This window comes from Diachasmimorpha longicaudata, chromosome 7 (assembly GCF_034640455.1).
Source record: "Diachasmimorpha longicaudata isolate KC_UGA_2023 chromosome 7, iyDiaLong2, whole genome shotgun sequence".
In the NCBI taxonomy this organism is placed as follows: domain Eukaryota; kingdom Metazoa; phylum Arthropoda; class Insecta; order Hymenoptera; family Braconidae; genus Diachasmimorpha; species Diachasmimorpha longicaudata.
In genome coordinates this window covers 9956754-9971715 of record NC_087231.1, presented here as the reverse complement: position 1 = coordinate 9971715, position 14962 = coordinate 9956754, and the positions used below count along the sequence as shown (strand labels likewise).

The following is a 14962-nucleotide window of genomic DNA, read 5'->3' as shown; positions in this document are numbered from 1 at the left end:
CCTTATGTGAAACAATGGGGAGTGGAATCAATGTGATGAAGATATTTTTATTAAAGAATCGATTACCCATACAGTGACATTGAGAAACGAGTGAAAAAAAAAGCATTCACCTTTGTAAATTTCACTTATCTCAAGGCGGCTCGTAAATAAACCACTTCAGGGCGGGTATTAGACACGTTACACGAGGTTTTTCGAGTCACTCCAAACCCTCCCCCCGTCCCTCCCCTCGCGTGATGCCGTCCCAGCCAAGCACAAACCGTTGAAATAAAGTTCGATAATTAATTAGTACAATTTATCGCCACTCAGAGACATAATATCCCCAAATGGTACTGATAAAAACGGAGCCTCTACCGTATGTCCGGGACACAAGATAAAAGCCCACCTCTCCGTGGCCTCAATAATTAGATAAATCAATCGGCGAAATTAATAAATCCCATACTTTCTAGAAGCCCTGTGTCTACTAGAACACGAATCAACGATAACGCTCAATAATTCATCGACTATGTAATTACGCAATCAATAAACATAAACTTCAATAGTGAATAAATTAGACAGTATAATCTCTTGACAAGACGTTTAATTTTACTGTTGAACTAAAAACCTGTGCGTGCATCTGTGCCAAGAAATGTACAGTGAAGATAGGAAAAAATGGATCCACAAGGCAAAATGGTCCCCGCTCACGAATTAAAATCATCTCAATGATGAAAAATGCGAAAATTTTACGTTTTTTTTTTCTCCATAATCCATTTAATTCCTCGGTCTATTTTGCCCACATTTCCAGTGCAATATCCAACAGAGTGATCTGTGGAATTTACGCTGAAGCGAAAAAAAAACATCTCCGAAAAAGTATCGACTCCTTTTTTTCTCCCATCGAACTGGTTTCAATCTCCGAGTGATTCCCCATACACACGTACAGAAGTGAGACAGCGAAAAGGAGAAAAACAAGCAAAAGTATGGGAATGAGGCATCCGAGGCATCGACGAGATAACGAAATTAGTCCCGTACTAATTTATTTCCTAATTCCCGTGCGAGCGGAGGTGTGAAACAGCCATTCTGTACGGGGCATCAAGCGATAACGGGGCGCGTTTGGTGGTTGTATGTGTGTGTGTGTGTGTGTGTATGTGTTTCGTAAGGTAATGCAGATGAAAAGAAGAGGTACCAAACACAAGTATGGAAAACGACTGAGGTGCAAGGTAAATGGGAGAAAGGGAGATATCGAGTGGAAGGATAAACTGAGGGAAATGTGGTCGAACGAGAGATTCACCAAGTGAGATGGGGCATCGCGAAGCGAGAAACCAAGTTCGAGAGAGATACATAAAACGAAAAAGTCAATATAACAGAAATGAGAATAAAATGAAAGGAAAGGAGACGAAGATAATGCGAAGGGGGGCCAGGAATTCACGCCTACGCTGTCGTGTTCTCCTTGCAACTCTTGTGTTGGTACATATTGGGATCGAATGAAGAAGAGGGGATTAGGTGCATTGCATAGTTTCTTCCCGAAACTCTCTTGCGAATAGTTATGTGTGCCGGAATCGGCGTATCCCTTTGTCTCGCTCACTCACTCATGTGCCCGATACCTCGGCGTTCATGGTCAATTTGCAGGATGAGGATAGTCCACGGTTTTCCTACACCAGCATGTTTTGCTAACGGTTGTGTACTGCTGGCAGATAAGAAGGTGAATCGTTGACCACTATCAGAGCTAAAGTACTCGCCACTATCTATCGACTTTGATTTTTTTTGGCGAATTTAAAACGTCTCTATTCCCTGACTTGATTTTCATTGAGTTGCCGTATGTCTTATTGTTTTAAGAGGACCAATACAATTGGAAAAAAATAATCAGTTTAATTATCATATAAGTTCTATATAAAACTTGTATACCCCCAATTCTAATGTCTCTCATGACTTCCCCCCGATTATTTTTCTGTTGTTTTAATGTCAAAGCCATGTACGCAATTGCTTACAAATATTTCGTAATTTTTCTTATCAACGAGAACGTTTACATTTTACAATCTTTTTACGACACAACTACTTCTCCCCTCATCGCCGATGCCATCGGATGGTCATTGCAATTAACGAACGCCTTGGAAATACGTGTATAAAGGCACTTGGTCGAGGTAAGGTGAGAAACTGAGATATGCCAAATCGACACGAAAATTCAATCGTAAATTCTCGAGGTACAAATTTTCATGTGTCAGGGGATATCTCGACAACAGCGGTAATCAAACTGCAAGGAATTCTCATTTAACAGCGCCACTCTCGTTGAATTAATTCCGTTCAAGTGTTGAGGGAAAAAAAAATCGCCCCAGTGGTGAAAAAAGAAATTTCCGAATACAAATACTTGTCTCTTTCATTGAAAAAATCAATTGGCACAAGTTGCTGAAGGAGAAATTATTATAACTATTCAAACTCTGGTCGATGAAATCAGAGATGTGTTAACTGGGAGCCACTGACTCATTGGACGCGGCGGGCAATCAGGATCCCATATGTTTTTTAACATTTAAATTTGGCCAATTGGAAAAAGAATATTTCTTTTGTATATATTTTTTTCTCATAATATAATTTTTATATCTAAGTTCCATGCAAAGTAGAAGTGTAATCCCAACATAGCTATCTCAATCCATACGCAAATGTATCCTTCTCCCGCCCTGAAACTCCGACTGAAAAACGAAGAGAAGAGTAGTGTAAACCTCTTGTACAAGGAACAACGCTGATTCACACATACAACGACTTGGCAAACACTGAGAGAAGCTATATTAGTGCGCGCTGCGTGTGGGGACGGGGCGCGGTGATGGACAAGCAAATCAGAACCACTCAAAGAAATAACCAATGCTCATTAAGAGTAATAATCCACGGCTATTCCTCCGCACTCTTCTCCCTAACATCCTATTTTTTCCATCCCCTCCCAACCAATGGCTCGTCTAATTTTTATGGAGAGGCCCCGGGTACGATTGTTTCAAGGGTGTCGCACGACAAATCAACTCGACAACCCATCAGCTGAGCGGTTTATTGCGTCTCTCTCGTCTCGCTAATCTAGTTTATTATATTTTGCCCTGTCCTTCGAGTGATGCAGTCATATTCCCACGACTGATGTTGTGAACAAATTTTTTATTCTATTGGCACTCATTAGAAACAAGATTTCCATAAAATTTCTATTGAAAAAATTGGAAAAGATGTAGTGAAATGAAATTCTTTAGGTTTTTCATTTTCAAGCTTTGCTTTATTGAATCCCTTAAAATAATACTTCCATCCAAAACTCCCGGACATCTCATTTCACAACTTACTTAAACACAGCTGCAAAGTTTAAAAAAAAAAATATTTTTTCAAGGTAAAAATATTCATCCTGTTTGATCAAACTATCTGAGCAATTTGACCTTGTACATTGGAATTATCGAGCACTGATAATTCATGTACACATAATTTCAGATAGACACGTCTTTATACGCTTTTAAAATATGTTATCTTCAACGTCTCATTCCCGAGGGGTCGCATTTCTGAGAATGAACGAAAAAAAAGTTGTTTGAAGAGAAAAATTAGGGGATTTGTTGACACAAGAGGCGCGATGGATAAACGCATCCGTGAGAAGAGTGTTGGTCAAATATAAGATTGCCAGCCTTCTCAGAGGTGCTCATTTTTTTCCATATTTAAGGTAAAAAAAATTCAAAGATAATATAATCTATGACCTCCGGAAATGAAAATAACACTCAATCAATTGTGGTTCCTGTGGAAAGTCAACTTGAGAGTCCATGGGCTCAATGAATCCCCCAGTATAATTTGACACTCTAGCGTGCTCTCTAATCTCCCGGTTAATTCCAATGTTGTAACTGTATTCGACTCCCATAGCCATACAGCGTTAAACGACTAATCCAATCGCTTTAATTCAGGATTGAGGATGCTGGAGATTCAATCGTGTTAACGAACTTCCTGTCCCAATATCATTCATACCGTTCATTGAAAGATTAAACAATTTTGTGACTGGCATCAACTAGAAAATCTCATTCAAAATTAATTGAAATCTTCCATAATTGTTCCGGTTTACTCTTCAAGGAAAAAAATTAAATTTTTTACTGTGATAACTTGATAGGGAAATTATATGAATAAATGACAATAGAAGACAATAAAAATTCCTATAAAAACATTAATATTTAATGGAAAAATACTTTAAATGAGAAAAAAATAGGGACTCGCGAGTATTGCAGTTTTATTTGAAAATTTTCCTTCTTACTGAAATCATCAACTCTAAACGTGGAAAATTAATGTAAAATTTCAATAATGTTAATGTGACCTAGAGGATGATGGAGCCGGCGATACCCTAACGAGCATCGTCCCCCTATTTTCATACGTGGGTCCCAGCTTCATTGATAATTACAGTAGTATCTACCACGGCAATGATCAGGGGTATCATTAACACTTCCTCTCTCATAACGACTCTTATCTGTGCATCGTGCACAATCCCGTGTTTCATAAAGCCATCGCCCAATTCAGTTTTGCGTGAAATTCATCGACAGGAATAAAAAGTAATGACCACCGAAAAAACTCCAGGAATTGGCGAATGTAAAGTGCTCCTATTGTCCAGCTTTATGCTCAATATATTTACACCAATACCCCAATTAAATTCCCGGGTCTTTATCTCCGATGTGTCCATGTATAACCGAAAAGGAGACGATAGAAAGACGACGGAAAGAAATTATCTCGTCAGTGCGCCACGGTGAGCCCTCACGGTCAGGCTAATAACTGCCAATTTACCTGTCCCACGTTTAAAAAAAAAACAGGTTCCACATAAATTCATCGACTCGATCACTCCTCATCCCCCCTCACTCCACCTATGACCCAAGTATTTGTACATAACACTGTAAATGGTATGTATTATGACAGGTAAAGTCGATACAAATCAATTATAAATGAGCATCTGGAACTTGCATTACGTGTAACGGTTCGTCTCTCTCTCTCTCTCTCTTTCTCTCTCTCGTTCTCTGTCTCACCTATTCCAAGTAATGTCGTATCGCATGTCCAATGAGGACAGTCCGATACCTCGGCTCGTGAGGATGAGTCAGTGGTAACACAGGAAAGACTATCACGTGAAACTCACGTACTTCGTTCAATGACTTTTTCACGATGATTTCTCACCTGTTTTACATAAATGTGAATGAAGGAGAATTATTTTTAGATATGGGGTATAGAATAATTATTTGCGCCGACGAATTATGGGTGAAGTGTCGAGGGGAACGACTCAATCAATGATACTTGAACATTTTGATGACCTCATTTATTTTTAAGGTGAGAAAATTAACAGGTGTAATAGAATTCTGGTAGAGGTTAATTGGAAAAATAATCATTTGCTGAAAACTAACTTTTGGATTTTTCATTAAACATTTGTTTTCACCGCAAATGAAATTGAAAAATAACATTCGGCAAATTATCCATGAAGTTTTGATTTTTTTTGCAAATTGTTCTTAAATTATTAGTAAGAGAATGGAAAAAAATTTCCATTCCAGCATTAATATCCCCGAAAAATGTAAATATTGAGAGAAAAAAAAAACACTGAATGAATTCCAACTTATGTTTGCTTTCAGTAGCAACTACAAGCCTGAGTGGAAGCATGAACGGTGGACTGATGTCGCTACAAGTGGAGAATGGCACTCAAGTGCAGGTACCCCGGGCTCTGATGCAGGCCTTCCTGAAGCAGGATCCAAATCATCCAGGTCTCGAAACAGTCCGCTTACCAACCCCCGGACCTAGTGAACTAGATGAACCAATCACTCTACCACCCTATTGCCGTGAGGTTGAATCCGAGGTGTGCCTGGTATGCCGCAGATGCGGTCGAGCATATCCCCAGGAGTCAACGCTCCTGGCGCACCAGAGGTCGTGTTATCTGGGTAATCAGCAACGCCGTGGTGCCCTGAGGCTTGTCCAAGCTCGCTACAGCTGCAGCCTCTGTGATACTAGTGGATCGACCAGAAGCTACGGTACAATGAGCGAATGGCGAAGGCATTCTGAGACTGTTCAGCATCGCGCTAGACTCGAGGCCAATCATCAGAGAACAGGACAGTTTGGCAATCAGCAGTACGGAATTATCAGTGATGTTGATGGGCAATCCGGTGAGGAGGCTAATCCACTTACCGATGAAATGGAAGACGTTGTCAATCAGATAACATTGCTTGCTGCAAGGGCTGCAGCTGAGAGTACAACGACAACTGGCCAATCGCCAGTTAATCAGGACAACAATAACGGACCTGACGCCAAAAGGCAGAAATTAGTACAGGAGGTTGCTGCACTCGCTGGTGCACGTTAAACAGGGTGCTCACCTTCGAACTATTTTTCATTTTTTAAAATTGTCTTTGAACAGTTACACACCGACCGAGACTATATTATCGACAGGGGATTAACATCGAGTATTACCGGATGATGATTCTAAATTATTATCATTATTATTGATATTACTATTATTGATATTACCATTATTATTGCTATTATTATTGCTATTATTATTATTATTATTATTATCATTATTGATATTATTGATATTATTATTCATTGAATTGATTATGAAAAATGAATGAAAAAATGAAGTGTGCGGGATACAAGCGACACGAGTAATTTCGTAATACAGGCTACCAAAAACGGAAAATTTTGTAATAGAAAAACAAAACAAAAAAAATTGAACGCAATTGTAATAATCGGTTCAATTTATAGAAAAAAAGAATTGGTGATTGTTCTCCGTTTTGCCTGTTATTTTTGTAGCCAAGACGCGTCTCGTTGCTCGCGCGCACTCAACGAAGTTCCTCAAAAAAAAAAGTTAACGATAGGCCACACGATTCACGATGAATTTAAGGATAATTCGATTTGACTGATGACGAATATTACGGGGGACATTTTATATCCGGTCGGATCGGATATTTAAGAGAAATAATAATAAACCGTAGACATTATGGGATTTTTGACATTTATGAATTAATTTCGGCAGAATTCGTCAACACGACTGAGTTGAAATGACGTCATCGAGGTGGTCTGGCAAAAGGTTCCTATGTAAAGTAAAATAATAAATGAAGCAAAAAAAAAACTAAGAAAATGAAAAAAAAAGTTACTAAAAATTAATGTCGCGCGTGCGAGGACGCAGAAAATCTTTTTAGGTAGTGGATACTGGCTGGATAATCCCGCCAATTTACTACGAGTACGTACGTATCACACATACACACACTCTCTCTCTCTGTATCTTTCTCTCTCTCTCTCTCCCTCTCTATCCCTCTCTCTCTCTCTCACCCTCTTTCTGCCTCACTGATTATGATTTTTTCACAATTTTTGAGTGATGTAAATTATCATGGTATTTGATGGAGCGCGCAATCCACAATGCTTTGTTATTTCTATAATTTATCACGTCGTAATTCCAGCACTGAGTGATACAATGCACGTACTACACTTCCAAACAATAAATAAAGTATTATATGACTAATTCCCATTGGATAAATCGGCTTTGATGCGATAACTTATTGAATGGGAACGATTTCCCTTTGATTTGCGAAGTAATGAACAATACGATAACAATTACAAGAGAGAATGAATGTGAATACTAAAAGAAGCAAGTGGCAAAAAAAGTGAAAAAAAAAGAACAATTAATATCGAAATCGATGCGACCACCGAGACTGCACGGACGGTGTCTGCGTATTCGACTACGAAATTTGAAAAAAAAACCCAGCAACATGGTTCCTATATTTAATAAATTATATTTAATAACGGTAAAGGAAAAGGATTAATAATTAAATAGTAAGAGTAATAATGATAAACAATAATAAACAATATTTATAGTTGTTAATAGTAACGGTGTCGATGACCGGTAATTTATCGATAATTATGGATGTGAATGATTTAAAAAGAGAAAAAAGTGAAGAATTGAAGAACTGGGGTTTGGGGTAAATGCGAGGTACGTAGATGAGTATATGAGTTTTTGTGTTATCCAAGAAAATTGTTGATTGGGCGGAGTGTAATGAGTGAATGCTGTGAAAGTCAATGAATAAGAGATATCTCTGATTTTAGTGACGACTGGGCGCACACAATACGCGAGACCGATTCTCCTGCGATTGCACTGATTTAAAAAAGGGTTTAACACAAAATTCACGGGTGAAAGAGAGGCGAGAGTATAAAGAGGAATAATAGATTTTTGAAAAGGAAAAACGAAAGGTTAATTGAATTTTAGATAGACTATAAGCCGATACAATTACTGGTAACTGTAGTTTAGGGAGAAAAATTATGGATGCGATATTAAAATTCACGTCACAATGGTGACACGGCAACAGGGGCGGAGTGGGGGAGGGCGGTAATGGATGATTGCGTCGCAGAAGGACATCTAGGCATATGAAAAATATATAAATCTATAAATAAAAATGATGATGCCGTAAATTAATGAAGAGGAATTATATATATATATATATATTTAAAGTAGATAAATATATATATCATGTTGTGACCTAATAGAATCCTCGCAGGGATTGTTCGAATCGTGGCGCGTTCTTTACACGCGTACGTACATGGATATTTATTTATTTATTTTTTTTTTCTTCGTTTTGGGCTTGTGGATGGTAAAAATGAAAATCCTAGGGGAAAAATTTATAAAACATATTCCATACATATGTTTTTCTAATTCCATAGTTGAATTATAATTTTTCGAAATAATTGTTTTCGTGAAATGGTGAAATGTACGAAATTATTGAAGAAAAGTAAATCGAGGTCGGATGGAAAATTTTAACCAAAAACGTGACGAGTAATTACTATTTCTAGTTTAAGTAACATGAGGTTCCTGTGGCAATGATTGCTTTTTTATTGATGTAAAGAATGGTGAAGACTATTATTACTATTACATTTGAATTATTAATGAATTAATGGTAATGAGGGCGAGAGGTTGATGGAATATACATATTTATTCGGATGATTAGCGAAATATTCATTTTAGTGGGCGTAATAAGAGGATGAAAATTACTCTTCCATCACTTACGGTAATCAACATCTCATTTAATTATTACTTTTTTCATGTTTAATGATAAGTACTATTTTAATTCAATCGAAGCAATGAGAACGATGCATCCAGGACCAAATAATGTCGTCTGCCACACGAGTTTCCTTTATCCCGCCTCTGTATTATTCACGCGGCGCTAATTTACCTTCGTGTGCATTTTTTTATATCCCTCAAATTCGTGATTCGTTGCGAGGCGTTAACGTGAACCGACAGCCAAAGTTAAAGGGGAGATTGTCCCATAATACAGACACGTAGATGCGCAGCCATTTCGAAGGGTGCTTATTTTCGTTTTTTGCGCGCAAGGGGAGAAGTGAAAAAAATAGGGTGACACGAAAAAAATCAATGAGGTCGTTCGCGCCTTCGCGTCGCTTTTCGTGGTAAATAAGATATTCAAGTGTGTGGAAGAATAAAATCCTGTCGTTGAGCTCCGCTGAATATATTTCATTCGTTTTCCAATGGCTTTCATTGTTTGTTCTGAGCTATACGGTTAAACATTCTTTTTGGGTCAAAATCAAATGGAACAATAAGTTTTTCATTCTTATTTTCCAAATAAATAGACGAGCAGACAATTTTGATAAATATATTGGTAAATTAAAAGGACAGTGACACTCAATGCGATTTAGGAAGGAGCAAAAGTCTTAAATAAAATATTCTTTAATTACAACTTTGCTGCACTTTTATAAAAATATTTAAAATATTAACTTGAATTTAATTTTATTGTCCGATTGAGGAAGTGCTTTGAAATACATATATATATTCAATTTCCTCTCGTGCTCCATTTGGTCCCATTAATTTAAGAATATCATCCCCACCGAACATAATAATAATAAAAAAAAACGTACGTACGCATGTAGGAAAAAAATCGGGGGATTAGATATTGTGGATTTATCTTCCACAAGGCCAGATTTTAATTGAGTTTTTTTTTAATCGAGAGAGGAAGAAAGATTGCGTGATAGAGTAACCAAACCTCGCTACTAGCTGTTCCTAAATCAACAATGAATGAGTGATAAACATGTGCAGAATCTAAACGAATGATTAAAATACTATATTGTATTGTATAAGTAGGGAGGTGATTAAAAATGCCAAGTTACTCAAAGGCGCCGCGCGCTGCCACTCCCTCCTGCGATAACCCTCTCAACACCTATTTTCACGCACTGTTGTTTGTACTATTGTAAAAATTATCATAATTTTTCACCCTGTACATTAATTGCATTATCACTAATTGTGACTCCTGGATTGTCGAATTATGTTGACAAACGTCGCGTTAATCTCTCTCAGCCCTCTCTTTGTCGCTCTCGCTCTCTCATTCCTTAGCAATTTCGTTGATGAATAATCGATAAACTTCACCACTTGGACCCCTCCGTTACCAAATAGTAAATAATTAACTAAATAAATGAAGCAGAAAGTTTACATTTTCAGCGATAAAGTTTTGATTGAAAGTGACAATTTTTATATAAAGCCACAGGTTTTGATTTATAATCTTCAGTCATGTAAAATAGTTATAATTATGCGAAGATGGGGCGAGGGTCTACATAAGAAAACAAGAACAAAGTGAAAAAACGTAAATCACTGCAGGGGGGATTTAATAAATTCCCAGAAATTAAGAAAGTTGATAGATGAATAAACAAATTAGATTAATTGAGATTTTAGAGATACGGGGGACGGAGTGGTGCGGGCGTGTGCGTTCCATAGTGACTGATGAAAGAAAGAAAAAATAGCGATGAGTAAATAGAATAAAAAGGATAAGTAAATGCGATGCAGGTGCAAAACATAAAGAAGTGTAATAGCATTTAATTTTTCAATCGTTGAGTTTCACCATCTGTTAACGCGTTTATTTATTATGAATTAATCAATTGCTTATTGGTAATTATCAATTGACTAAACAAGACGACTTATTACGGGAGGCGGATACGTCAGACACAACTAGTAATTTATTTTAGTGAATTAATCTATTTGAACGATACTGAGAATCATTACTGACAAAGTAATAAATTTATGTCAAATTATTTTCAGTACTCCAAGAACGTATAACAATCTTAATTGAATATTATTAATTAACTGACTACTAATTGATAATGAGTAGTGAATAATTCTTGTGAGAGATTGCCATGTGTATATCTATTAATGTAATCGCTAAAGGAGAGAAGAAAAAAAAGAAAATTGGAAAAAAAATTTGAAAAAAAAAAACTGGGCTCCCGGGGAGTCTCTGGGGTTCGCCCCGAGGCACGGGGCCCGAACACTGGCTCCCAGTTACCGTGGACGAAGGTAACGTTGGCACTCAAAAATTTAGTCGGTCACGTCTCACCCGTTTGCGCGTTTTTTCTATTTAAAAAATGTCATTTATTTGCAACATTCATTGAAGGACAATTGGCTGATATATTTTTTATCAATATATTTTACATTACTGATACGTTCTTCAATAAAAATATTAAATACATCGCTATAACGTCCAGTAGCGAGTGACATAGGCGTCGTACTGCCAATATCCGGGGGGCTCTTTGCTTCTATTTTGTAAAACAATCGAGCCACTCGGAAACCTAATGGATTTGATAATGTAAATGCTGTGAGAGGATTCTAGGAATTTATTTACAACAAATTAAAAATTAAGACAAAAGCTAATGCTAGCAAATACGAGAATGAGAATGTATGTATTATCAACGGGGGAGACGAAGGGGTGAAGTTAAATGATTGATTTTTTAAACACCACGAGTATTGAAAAAATGGGAGAGTGACGAGAGTGAGGGCGCCAGCGCAATGGCCAGACTCCGATAAAACGGACTGCTGGAGCGGTGCAATCATGTTCCTATTAGGTTTCATATCTAAGCAAGTAATTAATTATACTACTAATTATAATGATAATGATGAATGATACGACGATATTATATATTATTGGATATATATATTAAATATATATATATATATATATATATGATATGACTAGCTGTAGTCTGTAACACTGCAACGTACTGTTTTTCCCCTTTATACACGACAAGAAAACGAGAGATAACACGCCGCAGACACAGCAAATTAGTATTTGAACACAAGAAAAAAAAAAAAGTTTTAAACGAATGATTAATAATGAGAAAACACTGAACACTACAAGGGGTCGTGCGGACGCATTTTACCTTCACACACATGTATACGTATACCCATCAAAAACACCAACCTCGACTCGTGGTTTGACAGAGAAGAAAGAAAATAAAATGAATTGAAAAAAAAATGAAGAAAGAGAATTGATATTGAATGGTGAAATGGACCTCTGCGAGCAATTTTATTTTATTTGCAGTCATTAATATTTTTGTTGCAATGGGCACAGAACCACTGAGCACTGGCTAATGATCCCCACCTAAGCACAATATCCAGCTTATACCAGCACTTATAAAAATCTCCAAACAGATAAAAAAGTCTGGAGTGGATTGTATCCATCGAAGTAGACGTAATCTCAGCGCGCCTCGCGATAAATTGAACAATTATTGAACGAAAAAAAAATATATATACGCGACCGGAGACAATGAATTTATTTCTAATGCATCGTCCAATTGAAGAGAGCCCTAACGATTAACGATAAATATATAATTAAATGGTCCCATCCTCCACATGTCCCCAGTCTCAGGCTGACGAAGGATTGATAAATACCAGTCGAAGTGTAAGTAAATAAAAAATAAAAATAATTTATATTATTGTCTTACGGCAGTACCACGAGATGCCCATCACTATTCTCTCTCAACACGTGCCATGTATTTAACGAAATTTGTATCTTTGTAAAGGCTAGCCGAAGTAATCCGAAGTTTCTTTTCGTTGTTCCACTGAATTATCACCACCTCAACGAATGGCTAAAGCTGTGTTTCAATTAATTAATTTAGTAGGGCAGTTGTAATATATATATGAATTCATTACCTGAATATTTCGTCGCGACGATTTCTCACGACAATCTCACATGTAGTCAAGATGCTTCGAATGACTCTGTTGATAATTAGATCTAATTAATCAGTGATTGCAATTGTAGTTTTAGGAATTTTTGTACACATATCAATTGTGCAAACTGTGAACATACACGATACCATAATTTTAATTAATTTTTTTATTGAGTATTTTGAGGTTATTTCGGGTGTCGATAATTTATTAACCTACTCCTCGTGGCTCGTTGAGTCGTGTGAGTGAGAGAATGCTATCGAGCATTAATCAGTGAATTATTGAAATGTGAATTACTGATATCAATCCAATGTGTTATGTTGTGCGCGTAGAGATGTAAAATAATCGTTTTTGAGGTTGAGTGTTTCAATTGAGAAATTAAGGATATGGAATTGTTAAATTATAAAGAAATTTTTTCGACAGACTCACGATAATGATTCCTTAATCCATTAATTTCCAATAAGATCGTAAACAGTCAGCCATAAATTACAATCAATTTCCCATTAATTGCCAGTGAAAAATGTATCCCCAGGAATTTTCTTCAAGTTGTGATGAAAAATTCAAAAATAAAGCTTTCTGGAAATGAAAAAAAAATCAAGTTCATGCAAATAAGACGCGCTCTTATGTAACCATCAAAAACGATTGCACGCAACATATTTGCATCTCTATCTGTGCATCGTGGCAAACCGGAATAATATGATTTATCGTGTTCAATCGAGAATGAGCGAGATCGATGTGGAAATTCACTGTTTAAATTATCACTGAAACAAATCTTCATGGGCAAATTATTGCTATTCCATCAAAGCGTGAATATTCTCGATTACAAATGTTATTCCTATCCCTATACCATTTCCAAAATAGTAGGGACTAAAACATGACGGTCAAAATATTCCTCAATCATTGTTCAACTCGTCTTTTATTTCCGGTCACCACGAAGCGCTCCATTTCCGGCGAGTGAATATTAGTTCCAATTTCCCTCACCCCTTGAACCCGATCCTTTTGTCTGATCGTGGCAATTTACATGGAAAACGCACTTGTTCTGCATCCAACGAGTCAATGTCGCGTGATAGACCATCCAATGGCGCACAATCTCATCATTTTTGGTGAGTCTGACGGAGGAAGGTACCAAATGAATTATCGATATTCGCTCGATTCTCGATTTTCCAACCGCACGTGGGCCACATTGAAGTCAATGCCTCGATGGGCATCATCTAATCAAAATGGAAAATACTGTAGAGAAACGTAATAATAATGACAATCGTCCTGGCTACCACAGGATAATGCCGCATCGACCCTCATCATATTCCAAATTTATGGAAAAAATAAACATCAAACAAACAAAATCAGCCAATCCCCCTCCGTGCCACATCCTGTATCGCAAGCTCGTCTGGTTAAAAAATAAGAGCAAAAGATATTTGAGAAGTGATAAAAAATTGAAGAAGAAATACTGAAAGAACAGAAAAGCAGAAAACTAAACTGTACTAAACCTCGACGTATTCTATTAAACGCTAGTTTATCAGAAAATTGAATCATTGTGTACTCATTGACCTCTGGAAAACCCATCCATATTGCATGTTAAGTCGTTGACAATCCCATCTCCTACGGGGTGAGGAAAATTGAATAAAAATTATTTTTAAAAAATTTTAAGTCCAGTATTTTTTGTAGAATTTCCTGTCTTGAGAAAAAAAAATTTGACAATTTAATTTATCTTTTAATGAAAATCCTGAGAATTTTGCCGAGAGAAGAAAACATCATTGACACCAGGAATAAACAAGGTAAGTGATCATTTCTCCTCGTCACTTGGTTACAAACACCGCGGAATGGATTCGTCTGAGATATTTCTCCAATTCATGGCTCTATGGGCAATAAAAAAAAAGCCAATGAGACACATCCCCATTCTGGAATAGAGAACGCCAATAGGTTGGGTGAAAAACATGGAATTGGGGAGTCTCTCGTGGGTGATGCGTCGCGCAAAAATGGATAGTATAGATGCAGCTATACGTGGAGAATAAGGCAAGTCCAACCCCTTCCACCCCTTGGTCTTCT

General features: G+C 37.0%; 1 protein-coding gene across 9 annotated transcripts in view; it reads left to right on the top strand.

Annotated features, from left to right (window-relative positions):
• LOC135164638 (zinc finger homeobox protein 4) overlaps positions 1–14445 on the top strand; it is a 188883-nt gene extending 174438 nt beyond the window's left edge. For 6 of the 9 annotated variants that reach the window (XM_064125175.1, XM_064125176.1, XM_064125177.1 and 3 more), the window contains one exon: positions 5571–14445. In XM_064125175.1, the coding sequence (XP_063981245.1) occupies positions 5571–6289 (719 nt within the window). In that variant the 3' untranslated portion in view covers positions 6290–14445. The remainder of the gene's footprint in view (positions 1–5570) is intronic. The other 3 variants (XM_064125180.1, XM_064125181.1, XM_064125182.1) reach the window with 3 other exon arrangements.
• The last annotated feature ends 517 nt before the right edge of the window (positions 14446–14962 follow it).